The sequence below is a fragment of the Scleropages formosus genome, chromosome 10 (assembly GCF_900964775.1).
Source record: "Scleropages formosus chromosome 10, fSclFor1.1, whole genome shotgun sequence".
NCBI classification, from domain to species: domain Eukaryota; kingdom Metazoa; phylum Chordata; class Actinopteri; order Osteoglossiformes; family Osteoglossidae; genus Scleropages; species Scleropages formosus.
In genome coordinates, this window is record NC_041815.1 from 20,413,347 (window position 1) to 20,431,137 (window position 17,791).

Consider the following 17,791-nt stretch of genomic DNA (forward strand, 5'->3'; position numbering starts at 1 on the left):
GTCGCCGTCCATTTTTAAATATTTCCATTTTGTGAAGTGGATTGTATAAAATTGTTCGTAATCTGTAAGAATTCAAGTGGCTCTATACCTACTTCAGTATATAATATATACGTTTTACAAATGAATAAATGAATGAATGAATGAACACAACATATTGACTCAGGACCACTACTTTCGTTTAATAATATTCATAAGGCAACAGTAACCAAGCTTATTTCAATTGGGTAGAATTTCTACACCGAGCCAAAATGGCACTCTCTATGGAAGTAGCCGAACTCTAATTACATTGCTGAATGTATGGATGTTGCTAGATTGTATCCAATCAACAAAGACGTTCTTTTCAAGTGGTCACATGTTTCCATTTTAGCCAATCATAAAACTAATACGCCCGGAAACTGGGGTTACTGTGTGGATCTTGAATTGTTCCGCCAACCAGCCATTCATCTTTCCTCGAGGAGTGTTTCAGAAGTTAGCGCTGCCGGTAGGCCGTGGTTTGCGAGAATAAAGCGGTAGGTTGCAAACAGATTGTTTGCCTTCTTTTCATATCATTCAGCTAGTTTTGTGAAGTTCTGTATGGGCTATATAGATAAGTATTTAAGCGCTCTGCTTAGCAGTGGTTTCTTCTTGGTTGTGGCGCGGGTAGCTAGCATGTTAGCTGGACTCTTCCTCTTGTTTAGTCAAAGTTCATAAATCATTTATTTGTACATGTCAAATTTTAAGGAAAACGTGTTACCTGCGAGTAAACTGTACGGTTTCGTAAGCATTCTCTCTCTCTCTCTCTCTCTCACACACACACACACACATATATATATATTATATATATATATATATGTGTGTGTGTGTGTGTGTGTGTGTGTGTGTGTGTGTGTCTTTGTATTTAGATTAGAACATGATTTGTGCCAGCCGACCTGCAGACTGAGTCTGTGTGTGTGTGTTCAAGTTTTGTTTATGAAATTTATAATGTTAAATTGAGTTACTTGTATTACAAGTTTAAGTTGTAATTTCGTGTTTTTTCATACTTCTTATTTCTTCACGAGATTTTCCTCCAGGTTTTCTTTTCTCTCGTCTATTGTGTTTTAAGACAAGGTGAAGGTCGACCAGTCGCTAGGAGGAGTGTTAACATACTAAGTTACGAATATACTCTGAGTCTGATATAATAAGGCAGAAATTGTTTGCTCGTTTTTCACATTTCCTGCTGAAGATCATGGCTGGGCAGGACTTACGACTAAACCACACCATCTACATCAACAATCTCAATGAGAAGATCAAGAAAGACGGTAAAGCTGTAACTATATTATATATTTGTCCTGCTGCTTCCTTACAGTTAACTTCTATAACTTATGAATCCCTCTCTTATCTAATTTTAAGTTTTTAAACATTGTTTGTCCCCCCCCCCCCCCCCCCCCCCCCCCCCAAACCCCGTGTGTCACCAGAGCTCAAGAAGTCGCTGTATGCCATCTTCTCCCAGTTTGGGCAGATCTTGGACATTTTGGTGTCTCGCTCACTTAAATTGAGGGGTCAGGCCTTTGTCATCTTCAAGGAGGTCAACAGTGCTTCCAATGCCCTCCGTTCCATGCAGGGCTTTCCTTTCTATGACAAACCAATGGTATGCTTTCCATCCTACCTACTTAGCTGGTGAAAACTACTATGAAACGGTTCTATGTGTTCACTATTGTAGTCCAAATGATTTCTTGATTGTAAGATGGTTATGTGGTCTGTCAGAATGTAATGTCTGGTTCATTTCTGATTTAAGAACCACATGCATGTTAAATTAGAAGTGAACCAGACATTACAATCTAAATCACTTGCATGTTGGGGAAAACTGTGACCGAACAAGAGCAACTTTTAAACTCAGTGTATTAAAACCCTATTATATACATTATTAACTTGAAATGTCAGTGTTTTGCCTTTCATTGCACATTTAGTTATTAGTGCAGTGTGATTCTCGGAAATGAGATGTGTGAAGTGGGGAAAAACACTATGCAGACATTGTAGGCTTTCCTTCCTAGTTACTTAGTATGACAGCATCTTTATCCTTTAATCTGAAGGGAATATCAGAATCTGATTTTTAGATTTCCCCCTGCTCCCCAGAGGATCCAGTATGCAAAAACAGATTCAGACATCATTGCTAAGATGAAGGGCACCTATGTGGAGCGTGACCGCAAGAAGGAGAAGAGAAAGGGCAAGGGTCCGGATGCAGCTGGGGCCAAGAAGGGAGTGGCAGGAGCTGCTGCAGCCATGCCAGGTGTCCCTGCTGCCATGCCTGTGAGTGACAGTGTATCACCTAAGCAAGCCATTGCATTGTCAACCAGTTGAACTCTTGCCTGGATCTGTATTGCTGCTGGAGATCTTACATACTGTATATGTGTATCTTTCAGCTTTGTGCACACGTTTAGGGGAAACTGATGTAACTGACTTCCTGCCATTATTTTAAATTGCAAAATATTCATGGACATATTACTAATTTTGTGGAGATGAACAGTTGAGGTCATGCAAGACAGCTTTATGCTATTACAATTGGAGTTTTATATGTTCTAAAGTTTTAATGTTGGTGTTCTCATTTCCCTAACAGGGAATGCCTCCCATGAGTCAGGCCCCCAGGATGATGCCCATGCCTGGACAGCCCCCCTACATGCCACCTCCAGGCATGATGCCACCTCCAGGCATGGGTCCTGGGCAAATGCCACCAGGAGCTATGCCCCCTGGGCAAATGATGCCTGGACAGATGCCAGGACAGATGCCTCATGCCCAGCAGGTCAGTACTGTATGGTTAGCTTAAAGGTATGGCTGTGTTAGTATTGTGTAAGGGATGTTTTGCGGTCTCTTATCTAATGTTCTCTAATTCCTCACGCCTATCACAGGTGTCAGAGAATCCACCCAATCACATCTTGTTCCTCACAAACCTGCCTGAGGAGACCAACGAGCTTATGCTCTCTATGCTGTTCAACCAGTTAGTAATTTGCTGTTTTTTTTTTTTTTTTTTGTCATTTTTCCATTTGCCTCTACTTCAGACTCCTAATTGTTTTCCTAAAATGGTATGGGTTATGTGAAGACTAAAATATACCCTATAGTTGTGTGGCAGTATTATTGTGCTTTGCATGACTGAAGTTGTACTGTATATGTTTGAAAAATTTGATTTTTAAAATGTTTTGTAATTTATGGTGAGACCTCCATTAAATGGCAGCATCTGCATTATTCTTTGTTAGTTTTGCCAGTGCTAAGGGCCCCTTCTGTCACCCATTACAGGTTCCCTGGATTCAAGGAGGTGCGTCTTGTTCCTGGGCGACACGACATCGCTTTTGTGGAGTTTGACAATGAGGTGCAGGCAGGTGCTGCCAGGGAGGCCCTACAGGGCTTCAAGATCACTCAGAACAATGCCATGAAAATCTCCTTTGCCAAGAAGTAAAACACATGTGCTCATCATCACAGGCAAACTCACATGGTAGAGGTCACACCATTGCTAGCAATTCAGAGCCTTGGACAAAAGTAATAGGTAAAATGTGGGTTTTCACAGTTTAACAGATTAAACAAAAATGTTTTCCCCATTCCGTTAAAGGGCTGCAAAATACTCTTGACAAAAATGGTATGCCCACAAGCATTCTATATATTTTGTTTGCATTTGGCTAGTGTGAATTACTCTCATGGCATTGTAGACATCAGATACACACTGTCCTGAAGAGCTGTGGTGCTGAAAGTATGTCTCTGTAGCTGAGAGAGAAGGTAAGGCAGTTTCTGTATGTAACATTGCTAAGCTGGAGGGCATCTTCATTTGCCCTGCTGTCTTTTTTTCCATGATCAAGCCATGAAGTAAAATTTTAGTTTCACATTTTTCATTCTTTTTACTCCCCCTGGCAAATGCCCAGGGTGTTTGGGCTCTTTGTGTTTATATATAAGCATTGCACCCAGGGTTTGGGTCACCAAACATTGTACCTGGAGCTTTTCTGTACTAATTAAAGACTGTTTGTTTTTCAAAAGTCTGTTGTCCTTGTGCTGCTTTTTTTTTTTTGTCAAGAGCTTCGAAGAAGGCAAAAAATCCATCGTCTATATATTACATAATCTGTAAATATCCTTTCTAGCATGTAAGCAATTGAATATTTTAAGTACTGTTATTTAAAATGAATTACACTGAATTAAAGTTAGGAAATTATTTGCAGTAGTCATTGACAATATGATGCAGCATCTTAAATTGAAACATTTTAAAGAGCGAATTTTCTGTGTAAACACTCAAATTACAAATGATGTGAGCTATTGTCAGAAAGGTTTCAAAGAAGGCCACTGTGCAACTCCTGACATTTATAATTGTTCCCACATAGTCTGTCCTTGAAGTCAACTGTTTTGTAACATTTTCGACTGTGTCTTGTCTGGTTTTTCTACCAGATCATCATTCCCCTAAATTTAATTTGCTGCTGGCTGAATGATGAATTAACTTTTTCTTTTTAAGACATCAGTTGGGCCATTTGAGTTGGGAATGTGTTGTGGAAGCTCTGAGTCATCCATGTCTGCAGTTTTTGTGCTGGGGATACCTCAGTCTGCCTGTGATCTTCTGCACTCTCATATTTCATTTTGTATGCATCTCTGCAAACCTTAATTTGTGCCTGTCCCTCTGTGTCCTTTTGTCTTGTGCAAGTACTGGTGTTTGAAGTGGGAGGCAGGCTTGTTGAGGGGGCTTCTCTTTCCCCTCTGTCCTCTGGATGTTTGCATCGGTGGGAAGAGGGTGGGCTGGTAAGAAGAGGGTGTGATTCCTCCTATCCCTCCTTAAGCAGGACAAAGCTGGACCACATGAAAAAGATCTGTGGGCACGGCTGGAGTAAGATGTCTTTTAATGCCTGTTTCCTGTTGTCTGGGTGTTTATGTATTTTTGTAGGCTTATTTATCATGACTATCCCATTGATGTGAGGCTCATTCTTCTGATTTCTCTTTGTTAACATGCCATTTCATGCCCCTCTTTCTGAGCATTATAGCCTGTTTTCCCATAGCTGAAGTTCATCCAATTCATCATTCCCATTCCTGCACAGAATTTTGTATTTTCACTCCCTGTTGAAAAATATTTTTCCTAGTAGTTCCTCTTTTGCAATTCCTGGACAATTTCTGTTTCAGAATGATCAGATTGGCTTTTGATTTATTCACATGAAAATCCCCGTTGAACCAAATCCGGAGATTCACTGGAAACTCGTTGGAAAGCAGAAATGTTGTTTTTGGAATTAAATCAGTGCAGCAAGGCTCCGCTTGCCATATGACCATGTGGCCACTAGGGGGCGCATTTTCGTGCGTTTGCAACGCTATCCTCCGCTTCATTTCCCCGAGGCCGTGTTTATCAAATTAATGAAGTTCCTTTCATGCGTAATATTTGCAGAAAAATAATTATAAAAACCTGAATATATTATTAAACTCGTCTATTTGAGCTTTTACTGTCTGGACCCTGGTAAGTTCGTTAATTATACTGTATATAGTTATTATTCTCCCGTTCCGTAGTCCTTTTATTCAACAGGAAAATGTAAAACGTTTGTTCAGTAACCATTCTGCTATTGGCTTATAACTCGAACTCCTTATCACACTCTGTTGCTCCTTTCTGATCATTACTGAGTTCTATTTTATTTCTTACATTTTTTTGAACTCTTGCTGAGCTCTGTTATGCCCCACTCTCAGAAGTATTGTATGCAGTAAATAAAAAATAACATTATGGTGATAACGTTTGTAGAGGTAATAGCTACATTTGTGCTGAATGAATGAAATGGACCATTACACTTTGTTCCTTGTATTTTTTTTCCTTTTTTTATCAGAAACTATTGCTAAAAATGTGCATGTTTTTAAATTTTTTTTCCCAGGCCTTTCTACAATCCCTTGCTTTAGTCTGAGAAAGTTGTGACCTCAGCCACCGGGTGCCTCGGAAGTGTGCGTGTGCATCGATGTCCTTAGTTCTTGGCGACACGCCTGCATGACTCCCCTTCCACCAACACTGCTGCCTTTCAGCGAAGGAATAAAGGAAAGTTATCAGCCGAAGAGTGCGTGGGACACCTCCAGCACGTCCCTCAAAAAACCGAAATGAACAATTTTCAAGGTGGAATGAGAAAATCAGACCAGCGATTTACTCCAAAATAACTTATTACCCTCAACATTCTCCGAAGTTAAAAATCATTGTTGCAGTGTCTGTATCTACTTTCCATTTGTCATTTTCTAAAGACAGTATGCCGCGTGTGAACGACTGCAGAATCTCAGACTCCTGTTCAACATTGTTTCACATCATCATATATATATGCCTGTGAAATGTTGCAAACCTCTCCAAGACGATTCCCGTGGTTCACACGCCTCTACACTGTCATAACAATGGTGGGATTATGATAATTATTGAATGGCTCACATGGCCTGTTTGAGCTCATTTCCTCAAAATGGGGGTGTAAGGAAACTCATGCCTTTGTCAAATGCTCGTAACTAAATAGTAACAACTGGTTAGGCTTCCTTGCAATCAGTTCCCATGAACACAATTAATTTGATGTTGAGGTTCCAGTCCATGTGTATATTGCTTTTTTCTGAGGTGTACAAAAATATTTTAAGACGGACTACTACGCTTGCTTTACACCACCACGTTATTATAAGTTTTGTCATTGATCGCTTTGTCTCCGTTTGAGGAAACGTACAACATGTACCTATGTCAAGAGCAGAAGAGATGGAGAATGTGCGTTCTTCAGGAGTTCTGCAGAAAAAGGTGCAATGTGATGTAAGCCAGCGTCTAAACCGCTAGGCCCACCGCAGCCAACACCCTTTCGCAACTCACCTTGATGATTTATCCATTTATCCATACACCAGGGTATTCTCACGGGAGGGTAACACGGCAGGGGTAAGCGTCGAACCCGGAAACCTTCAGATTACGAAAGCAACATCCTTATCCGCTGCCCTGCCCCTGGGGAGCGCATATGAACATTTATTTTAAATAGGCCTTCTAGCTGGAAAATGAATGATTAACAGTAATGATTAACAGTATATCAATAAGTATGGACCGCAGAGGAAAAATCTGCAGGTGTCCCGGATCAGTCAGCTGTGCCACATCTGGTGTGAGATAAGAGGACTTTCACTACAGGCTAAATCAAATCAATAACGTTTATTTATCCCTAGAAAATGTGCGACATACACCGTTAACCCCACGTTTCCCTTACAATCATTAGTTTAAATCTCTGTTTGCAGGGCCATACCACACGTCTAACTTCGGGCTAAGTGCCGCTTTCGGAAAAGCGTCTCTACTGGCAGCTGAAGTCGATTAATCGACCAGATCGATTTTGTCGTTAAATCAGCTCATCGCTCACGTGTAAATGTATAGCTCTTCCGTCAGGTGGCGTCCTGTGTCTAAAGCAGCCACCCTCGACACGTCTCTGTTTCTATTTCGAGGTCTGGGGGGGTCAGCGAGAAGCTCCGATCCTGAGCCTGAGCTCTACACCGATTAGCGCAGGGCTCCGTGTTTCATCGCACTTTTCGGAGGGGATTGAAATTCAGCGCATGTGTCCCCCCCCCCCCCCCGTCACTGGCGCTCTATGGTAATGAGCGCTCCGGCTCAAGAGCCCTCTGTTCTGCCCTGGGGGTCACCCCGCTGAGGAAAAGCCCCGTTGCCAGGGACGAGAGCAACAAGTCGGTCCCGGGACCGAGATGGAGCGCGAGAGCAGCGCATAAAATCGCTTCATTAAACCGCGAGCATGAAGCGGGCGCATTGTGCGGGTCTGCGCTTTGGTCAGGCGGCCAGGAACTGTGTGGATGTGGATGTGGAAAATATGTTTAAAATGAATGCGGACTAAAGGCATAGTCTGCAGATGCATCCTCGAAACAATCGCAAAAGAGAGATTATACTCGGGCTTTACGTCACAATTTGCAACTGAAATCCGTTATTAGAAAAACGTGCCTCCATAGAATACTGTCAGGAAATAGAGTAAATCCTGTGATTTTAGGAAGGCTTAGCCTTAGGGTTAGACTATTTTTTTTTTTGAACAAAAACTATTTTTTTCTTTTTTTTTTTTTTTTTTCTCCCCATTGTCCGTACGCTTTGCACACAGCTCGCTTGGTCAGAGAAGACAAATCAGCTTCTAGGAGAGGTGTGATCGCACATACACATACACACTCACACCTGCGAGCACAGCACACAGGCGGCATTAAACGTGTACGTGGGAACACCACCCCGCCCTGCGCGTGCATACGTACTGAAATATGTTTCAACTAAATCACGCCTAAAGCCGTTCATTCATAGATCATAGAGAATAAAAAATAGCCCAGCACAGCAGCACTACTACAGAAAAAGACCCGTGTGCTAAACGCGTCGTTTTCTTCAGTGGTAAAGGGTCCTTACAGATCAGATTGAACTCGTCTTATTTCTTCTCCCTAATCGTTACTGGGTGTCTTTTTGTTTTTCCTCACCGACCTGTCTTGACATTTGTGGACGCCTGTTCCCCCTGGCAGCGCGACAATGAGAAGACAGCCGCTCCGAGCGCGCGCTAACGAGCGACGCAGCGTCACCGTCCGCCCTTTGACTCGGCCTTAATTGGGCGGCTGCCCTTTGATGTCCACCAGAGATCCGCAGATGCTCAAAACGGGGAAAAAGGCCATATTATTCCCGGACACTCAAAGGATCAAGAGAAACGACTTAACAGAAAATCATGCGTAGAAAAGTGACATAAATTCGGTGTGAATGAGCCGAGAGTTACTATCGTGGAAATTGTTTTCAGCACAGCGCGCAACACCTCGACGTTACTTTTGCGGGTTTCGTAGTATCCTAATGCAGTAACTTTGGGAATCGTTGAAAAAGGGAGGAATACGGTACTTCCAGCTTTTTCGGTGGTCTTGGACACAATCAATGAACATTACCGTAGTACGGAATCAGGAATAAGGAGCGTGAACTTGCAGAGCATTTAATGATCTCTATTCTCTGCAATGTGAGTGCGCAAAGCACTGAAAGAGATGGAGAAACGGCGCAATTATAATGAAAACAGTTAGTATTAATGCAGGCAGACACGCGATGGTGCGCAGGATGGACCGACGACGGATGTCCCCGGGTGGAGGACACACCCTCCGCATCCCTCCACTCAGACATTCACACTGACACTCCCACTCTCGATTCCCACAGACCGCCGCGCTGCCGGCTGCCCGTGAAGAGGGGGCCCACCCAAGACAGAGACACAGAGACAGGGACAGAGACAGAGGGACAGACAGTGATCACGAGGAGAGAGACAGGCAGGCATCAAGAAGGAGATCAGGTCAGTGAGCCAGCAGGTCGGACCATCAAAGCTTCTTAACTGCTGCTGTGAGGGCGGAGAAGCGGAGGGAGGAGGTGTTTATTTTCCTTCGCGGACACCCTGCCTGGGCACAACGTGCGTGGGGGTGGGGGGAGCCGGGGGGAGAGAGGTGTGGAAGTGGGAGGGCACCAGTCCACATCGCATGTGCTCTTCTTCTTCACGCGCAGCGTGGCCGCGATGAGGCGATCGGTGGACTGAGGCTCGGGGACAGGGCAGGGTCCGAGGGGGGTACTACAGGAAGCGAGATGCCCCTAGAGGATGAGGAGGAGGGGCGGCGCACCTGGGGCGAGGAGCGCAGAAGGGGCAGCGGACGCAGCGGGCGCAGCGGACGGACGAGGATGCGGCTCCGAAGAGGGCGACAGCGGCGGACCGCGGCGCTCGTGGTGGCGCTCGCGCTGCGACTGCAGGTAAGCCGCCGATTAAGCGCTATTTTGAGCCGCTGTGTTTAACCTCGCCGTGACTTTCCTTTCTTTTTCTTTCTTTCTTTCTTTCTTTCTTTCCTGCCTGTTTTGGTCAGTGGCGAGATTGTGAAGAGCAATTCACCTCATTATTTCACACACACACACACACACACACACACCACACACACACTCAGTCACGGGGTGAACGAGCCGCATCCGGCAGTGCGACCACCTGTTGTTTCATTTCTTAGCGTGTTATATTGTGTCCGCGATCTTTTCTTTTATAAACTTTCCTTGTGCTTATTTCGGCTTCCCATTTTTCCATCTTTTGTGAAACACCGCCGTGTCTCGTGTAATATACGCGGATTGTGTAAGTGCGCGTAGTTAAAATAATTAAATTGTCCTCATTTCGACGCGGCGCAATGGATGGATGGATGGTGGTGGTGGCGCACCGAATCATGTGGATTGTTGTTCAAACTGCATTCGGATAAATGACAGCCGTTAAAAACAAAAACACGCATTTTGTCATCCGAGAGAACGCAGCGAGTGGGATGCATTTGATTATCAGCTAATGATACTATTATTAATAGTACTAAATACGTTCGCTGGAAGGTTAAGAGAGGCGAAGAGAGTCAGTCGGCGCTGCGATGGATCCTGGAAAGGAGATGGAGCCCGGAGATCCCTTCCCATTAAAATAATATACATGTGGGAGAGATAGAGTGTTAGCCCGTGTGTGTGTGTGTGTGTGTGTGTGTGTGTGTGTGTGCATTCAGTGTTTTCCGCCGAATGGACCGTGCGAGCACAGCTCGCATTCCTAATAAATCCTTTTCACCACCGCCTAGAAAAAAAGGGAAATAAATGAAAGCTCCATAGTAACGTAGTGTCCTAATAAGCAATGCAATTGAATTAATTTACCGTCCGAATAAATTCTTCTGTATAAGTGTGTTTATAAATTACTCGCAACCCAACTGTAGTGTCCGTGTTAGTCTGCCATCCCTCTATTATTTAATTTCTTAATATGAATTTCGTAAACTAGTAGTATGCTTGTTTCAATCATACATGTTGTCCAGCTCTGGATTGGCAATGACATGTGCGTTGTTTCATAATCAAAAAATTCTGCTCTCTCTTTGCTTCTATCTTTACATGAAAGGGGTGTCAGATAGGATTTTTTCCTTTTTTTTTGCACAAAGGATCATATATTCTCCCTTATTATGCTTTATTGGTGCGAGGCCTCCTTGCTCTTTGAGTAAAGGAGGTGCTGCCCTCTCTGCCTTTGCAAGAGTGTGGACCAGTTGGGTTTCTCACCAACGAGGGTGACGCGGGGGGATGTGGGGCGGGAGCCGTCGGTTGGGTGAACGTACGTGGATGAGCCGGGAGCTTTAAAGTTGGTTTGTGGCCTGGAGCGCTGCAAACCAGCGTCACTTCGCTGCATCGCTGTGGTGCTGAAGCCTCGCAGCCTTGAGATTCTGAAATGCGGGGCTGCGTTCCGCTCCGGGAAGGGCGGCGTACCGCAGTGCGGGGCTCCACGCTGAGCCGCGCTGGAGCAGAGAAGGAGACAACGGAGCAGGCAGCACAAGACAGAGTTCAAGGTGCTTCAGGCATACATGTAGTGAAGTTCAGTAGGGCATTCGCAACTCTCTGTTTGGGGTTAAACGGCGGGAGATGGCTGGAGCACTCTGAGCCCTCACGACAAGCGCTGAAACACAGGTATGCCCGGAATGGCCGTAAACTGGGAAGAGTCACAGGAAGAAAGGGAGATGGAGAAAGAGATTCCTGTCCCTCTATCTCTAATGCCCTTTTGATGTGCGAGTATTCAGCTCCCTGGCATAAGGACTGGGTCGCGCCGAAATGCCACACGTCAACAATGGACTGATAGCGGGTGCATTCCCTCAGCTTTTATGTGATGTTGTGTGTGTGTGTGTGTGTGTGTGGTGTGTGTGTGTGTGTGCACGATCGCCGCATGTGTGCTATTTGACCAGCAGGAAAACATGATTGCCACCCCATTGTTACCGCCATCGCCTGAGCCCCCGCCCCATTCCCAACCTTCTCTTTGCTTCTCCCCTGGGGGGTTGTTAGGACTAACAGCAGGTGTGCTTCTCTCTCCACCTCGAGTCCCAAGAGGAAGGTCGGACGCTCTAAAAGAGCCTACAGAGAGATGGAGAGATGAAAAAAAACAACAAAGAAGTGAAGAGGAGTCAGAACAAGGGAAGGGGAGAGTTACAGCCTGTTCCCATAGCTGAGCGAGGGGTGGGGTATCCGTGGCCGGGTTCTCCCTGTGCCCCCCGACCTCCCTGGAGAGACGGAGTGAAAAGAAGGGAGGAGTAACGGATACAGAGAGAAAAGAAAGAAAGAAAGTGCCTGAATTAGTGAGGGAGGGGAAGCCTGATATGTAGCGAGGCCGAGAACTGAAGTGGGACGGGAGGGAAAAATGGATTAATGGGGCGAGGGGGGAGGGGGCCGAGAGGGGAAAAATTGAGACACAAGACAAATAGAGACAGATGGACAGATAGAGAGCCATTAGAGAGACATGAGTATATATGTCGGCTGCATGGAGGGGTTCGATTTTTCCTCCTTTTGCTGGGACAGAACGGTGATAATCAATGGACTCTCCTTCTCCGAGGTTGCCTGAGAGAGCGGGGGGAATATCCTGTTAACCCTGGCCTTGCTGCGACATGATATTATTCGCTCTTTCCTCTGAGCACTTTCTCGCTGTTGGATCAGCATTGGCACAATGCTACAGTGATGTGTAAATGCGCTTCGGCAGCGACGAAGCCAGAGACTGCACATACCCACAGCAAATCGTGCGAGGCCTGGTCACTTACAAATATCAGCCTCTGATCAAGAGGAACATGCACCACCGGAAGTGCTGCTTATGGTCTTTGTGCCCAGTTGAAGCAGTCGCATTGATTCCTTCCTTCGGTCCCCCTTCACTTCCCAGTGTTTATTCGCAAGCCCCCGTGTTTCTCTCTCCGCTCACGTTCGCCGCCTCCTTCGCTCAGGCCCTCTCTTTGTTCTTTCGCATCCTCCCTTGCACAAATTCTTTCGCATCCTTTCCTAGACATGCTCCTTTTGTCCCTTTGCGAGGTGTTTTGGTGCGTGTTCCACATGTGAGGCTGGCTCTTTCTGTCCCCTTTCCCAGGCGGCGTGGGCAGTTGGTACATTTGAGGTGCAGATCCATCAGGTGCAGAACGCCTACGGACTCCTGCAGGACGGCGAGTGCTGCGACGGACGTTCCGTCGGGGGCTCGCGCTGCTCCCCGAGCGACCAGTGCGACACCTTCTTCCGCGCGTGTCTCAAGGAGTACCAGGTCCGTGTGGCCCCCACCGGTACCTGCACCTTCGGGACGGGCAGCACTGCTGTCCTGGGCGGGAACTCCTTCTCCTTGCGCCACCATGGTCACGGTGGAGGTGGAGAGAACAGCAGCGGCCGCATAGCGATCCCCTTCAAGTATGCCTGGCCGGTGAGTGCGCTCATGATTAATGTGATATTTTGTCGCAGCGGAAGGTCAGCCAATCTGAGTCGACCTCCCTCCTCAAATCAACACGTTATGTGCAGGTGCCAGCCAGCTGCCGGCAGACTCGTTGTTCTCGGCGAACTGAAGGGACCTCTGACATGCAGCTAAATCTCATCGATTCAAGCAGGCAAAACTAAACTCTCAAAGAGAAGTAGATGACTGAGATGCGGCTAGTGAAACTTGCTGAAGGCTCGGTCATTCCCGGCGTAGACGGGCCCGAGGCAGCACCGGAACCGGACGGAGATGTGTGGTTTCGTTCCAGTAACTGTCCCGTACTTCGCTGTTCAGGACAGCCGCCAGCAGCAGACACCGCTTAGGCGCACATCTTAGCACGTTGTAGCTCAATGCGACGTAGCCACAGCACGATTAAACGGAGAGGGCGTCGCAGTCCAGTGTGGCACGCTTCCACTGAATTGTAACATAAAACATAACACAACATAGCATGACAGAGCGTTTACATACATTTACATTTATTTACTTATCAGTCACTTCCAATGAGCTCTATGTAGCTTTATCAGCCCACACACCTTATTCACCAAGGTGACTTAGACCTAACGGAACATAGCATATTATGCATTGCAACGTAACAAAAGACATGTGATGGCACAACTAAGACCAGAATAGGGCCATGCAGTACAGTAAAAGTGGTAGAAGGAAAACCTGCAGCAAGCAAAAGGAGAGTAGAGTGACACCACTCATGGGTTATGAGAACTGAGTTTGGTCGCTTTCCAGTGATCTGAAGCGATGCTTGCAAAATGTGCTCTGAAACTATGATCTAAAAGCTTCAACACTGTTGCTCGTTTATTGTATAAAGGCACAGACATAACTGGAGGTGGGACTGCTGTCCTCTGCTTCCAAGGTGTGAAACCTGCCTTCTCTCATTCATGCAACAGTATCTACAGGATAAAAACCGCTGGCTGCTCTGCACTGAGACGGCACAAAGCAAGCGATCAAATAATTGGATAAGGGTCTACTGCCCTTTCTTTGTCATCCCTCATCTCACTTTCTCCTCCAGCGTCTAAACTTTTGTCTTCCTCGCCGCATCTTTTAAGGGCTCGCTCTTATCTCCTCCGGCAGAATTGATTCGCCTTGCGCGCTATCAGACTTCGAGCTTCTGCAGACGCCATCTTCATTATAATGGGAGGCTATTAATTGTACATTAGTTCAAATGCTGGCTTCTCGGTGACTGCGATGTGCGCATCGTTAATTGGATTTCGCTTCCTCGTGAGCGCCCCCTCCACCCCCCATCAACCTTTCTCTTCTCAGTGAAACGTTCAAACATAACACAAGAAGGGAGGAAAACAAACAGATGTTGCAGGAATTCCAAGACCTTGGAGGTTCGGCATGAAAATGCCCCCCGGAGCACCCCCACCCCGTGCCTTAACGCAACACACAGTGTTGCTTTTGGCACATCAGCACCCTATAGTTTTGTGCACGGAGCTGATGTTTTAATTCTCTGTCAGTAAATTCACAGCGAAAGATGGAGGGATTAAAATCTCTTTCTCACCGATTCCACTAAGGAGGGCCTCTTTATATATTCATGCACATCCATTAAATGTATTTTGCTGGCTTTCTGTGTGATTAATGCCGTTTTGCCAAAGCCATTTACAGACAATTGTCGGAGAGCAAAATCCTTTTAACCCAACTTGGCTTCCCTTGAAGAAACTGAATTTAAAATATAATCTCGAATTGATCATTTGTGGGTGTCTTTGTTCTTACAAGTAAGAAGGTTGCATTGTTGCCCTGTAATTATTTCTCGACTGGAACGTTCAAGGGCCCTTGTTAAAATTAGCTGCAGTTACCTTTAATAGTAAAAAAATTGAGTAAGATTAGAGTTTGTGATGATGCTGTAATGATGAACAGTTGTAAAGATTTCAGTGCTACGCGGAAGCCCGTCGAAGACATTTAAGGTTCAAGGTGTCAGTCTTAGAGCTGAGCATAGTGGAGAGAAGCCTCGCAAATTTATGACACTTGTGACAGCTGTCCTGGCATTTAGCCAAACCGTTCAGCATCCAGCCTGTGCACAAGATTAAACAAAACATGTGCAGGAGCATAGGCATCCACACACACGCGCACACGCACGCGCACACTCACGCACAGACCCGTGTATACAGACACATGCGCACACACGTTGACGCGCTCAGACAAACACGATCAAGTCAGTAGGCAGAAACCTGCAGAAACGTCAATTCGCACACAGACCTCTTTCAATAATGTGAATGTACAGCTGGGTGGAAATGAGTCTGTTCACTACGGGAGCCTCCAGGACTGTTCTGGTGTGTACTTGTTTGTGCTTGCAAGTCGGAGAGGGAGTTTGTTTGCATGGTGTGTTGCTGCCTGCCGGTGCGGTGTATAAGCTGTTCAGCAGGGACGTCCATACATCCGTGGGCTTCTCCGTGTGCACAGGGCGAAAGCTCACATCAGGCCTGCATCAAGCAAAGTGTGCGAGTGGCAATTCTGAGTGTGAGAAAATTCTCTCCCAGTAAGCCAATCTGGATCAGTTTCAGGGCTGGGCAGTGGAGTCTTGGGGGTTAGGGGTGGGTGGGGGGGGGGAAGCGCTGCAATAAGAGAAGGGAGCTGCTTATAGAAAGACAGAATGAATGGACGTCTACTGGGAGTGGAGCGGCTGAGAGAGTTGCATTGTCAGACTACCTTTGTAAAAGTGGGGGTGGAAAGTGGGGAGGGGTGGGCTGGGTGAAGGGGTATCATATACTGCAGCCTCAGGTGAAGGGACGGACAGGTGAGCATTATGAAGGAAAGGTGAGCCACCACCCCCTGTCTCTCTCCCACCATCGTTGTGAGATGGGCAAAGACCCTGGGCTTAATCTCTTTGGGGAGATGGAGATCTGTTTGTGTGTGTGTGTGTGTGTGTGTGTGTGTGTGTGTGTGGTGGGCTTCTGCATTGTTTAGCAAGGAAGTGAGCGGAAACCTGCCGGTTGGCTGATTGATCCACCTTGGCTTTCGATCGCTTGTTCTGGGTGTGAAAGTAGCGCACTGTTTCTAACAATGAAGATCTTTGCGGTAGAAACTGAAAAGATCAAAGCTCTGACACATTTGGTGGGATGATATCATTTGTGATATTGTTCTCTGTCTTTTTATCTTAACTGTTGTGACCTGACGGACTTTGTGGAAGGGGTGGGGAGGTTGCTCCTTGTGTGGGCACAGCAGTGATTGGGTATCACAAAGGAACGAATGAGGGCACATGGTCTGCCGTTTGTACTTGACGCATTGGTAGGAAGCAATCCAGAATACAGTTCCTTCCAATGGGTGCAGCAAGATGATACTCGTCCGGGTTTCATGGAATCAACATGGTTTCCGGGTGAGATTTATGGGGTATTGTGGCCAGCTAAATTGTCTAAACAGTGTATTCGGGGGGGTACTCCAGGATCTAAGGTGATGCCAAACTCCATCGCTCTCTCGTCCTTTCTCAGATTCCCTTTTCCTGGTTCTTCAGGCCTTCTGAAAGGTCTTCCCCCCCTCATTACATCAGCAACCCCCACACCTTCTGGATGCAAACATGTGGACTTATTATGAGCATCACAGAACAATGCAATACTAAGTACATGTTTTGCACGCTCCAGTCCCAGTTAATACGTAGCGGTCTGTCAGCACCACTGCACCGGGAAAAGCATTTTCCACTGACAGCTGGAAATCATTCCCTTCTCCAGAGAAGCGGTCCTTATTGAAGTGTCAGCCTGGCATGGCGTTAGCGGTGGTGCTGAGGAACACAAGAATTATTTAGAAAGTGCCATTATGAAGACGATAATTGTTATTATCCAGCAATCCTCCGTCTATTATTAATAGCTGCTTATTATTAATAGAGTACACCGTGGTTAATAAGATAGACCATTGATGGGACACCAGTCCATACAGGCCAATCACACACAGTCATTTATTTACACATAGGAACACTAAAGGCAGCACGGAGTCACCGGTTCACTTGAAACAAATGTCTTTAGATTGTGGGAGGAAACCAGAGCACCCAGAGGAGACCCATGTAAACACAGGGAGAACATGTAGACTCCACACAGACCAATCAGAAGTTCAGTTCACATCCAAACCCACAGGCCAGGACACATAAGGGCATTTGCTGAGCCACTCTGCAGCCTCTTCTTCTTCTCTTTCGTCATCATTTTCTTCTTCTTCTTCTTCTTCTGATTATTATTATTATTATTATTATCATTATTAGGAGAGTGGACCGTGTTTACCTTTGCACAGTCCTGTGTCTTTAAGCGAAAAGCTGCGTGCGTGTGCCTCCGTGGCCCGTGTTCCTGTGTGCATGTGGCGATGGCAGATGTGTGCTGTCTTACTTACGGTTATTTGCAGTGAAAATTAATTCAGTCTGGAAGAAGATAAGGGTGTTTGCAGCTACAGAAAAGCACTGGCAGGTGATCAGCTTTTTTGCCTGGAACATAAAACTGGGAGGAGTAAAAAAGAGAGATGAGACTTAAAACTTGGTTTTAACCCCTATGGTTTTTAACCCCATCGTTGCCACTACTTCCAGATGAAAAGTAATAAACCCGGTGTTGTCGCAGAATCTCGCGGTTTCAGAATGCAACTGGTTCTTCCATAAACTAAAACCACTGAGTGTGTTGTGCTGTTGATGA

At 45.9% G+C, this 17,791-nt stretch overlaps 2 protein-coding genes across 2 annotated transcripts in view; both read left to right on the forward strand.

Annotated features, from left to right (window-relative positions):
• Positions 1–395: 395 nt before the first annotated feature.
• snrpa (small nuclear ribonucleoprotein polypeptide A) lies at positions 396–3,935 on the forward strand. Its single transcript, XM_018748544.2, has 7 exons — positions 396–509; positions 1,202–1,277; positions 1,434–1,606; positions 2,092–2,265; positions 2,573–2,755; positions 2,862–2,950; positions 3,247–3,935. The coding sequence occupies exons 2-7, from the start codon at positions 1,205–1,207 to the stop codon at positions 3,404–3,406; spliced, it is 852 nt and encodes a 283-aa protein (XP_018604060.1). The 5' UTR covers positions 396–509; positions 1,202–1,204; the 3' UTR covers positions 3,407–3,935.
• Positions 3,936–9,084: 5,149 nt separating this feature from the next.
• Positions 9,085–17,791, forward strand: part of LOC108932171 (protein jagged-2) — a 30,751-nt gene continuing 22,044 nt past the window's right edge. The window contains exons 1-3 of the mRNA XM_029255435.1: positions 9,085–9,230; positions 9,437–9,676; positions 12,810–13,130. Coding sequence (XP_029111268.1) covers positions 9,515–9,676; positions 12,810–13,130 — 483 coding nt within the window. The 5' untranslated portion in view covers positions 9,085–9,230; positions 9,437–9,514. The remainder of the gene's footprint in view (positions 9,231–9,436; positions 9,677–12,809; positions 13,131–17,791) is intronic.

What these genes read in the sequence shown, in the direction of transcription:
- snrpa (XM_018748544.2), top strand. Translation starts at nt 1,205, where the DNA reads ATGGCTGGGCAGGACTTACGACTAAACCACACCATCTACATCAACAAT. An exon ending in GTGTCCCTGCTGCCATGCCT is followed by an intron (nt 2,266 to 2,572) that starts GTGAGTGACAGT and finishes TTTCCCTAACAG; the next exon opens with GGAATGCCTCCCATGAGTCA. An exon ending in CTCTCTATGCTGTTCAACCA is followed by an intron (nt 2,951 to 3,246) that starts GTTAGTAATTTG and finishes CACCCATTACAG; the next exon opens with GTTCCCTGGATTCAAGGAGG.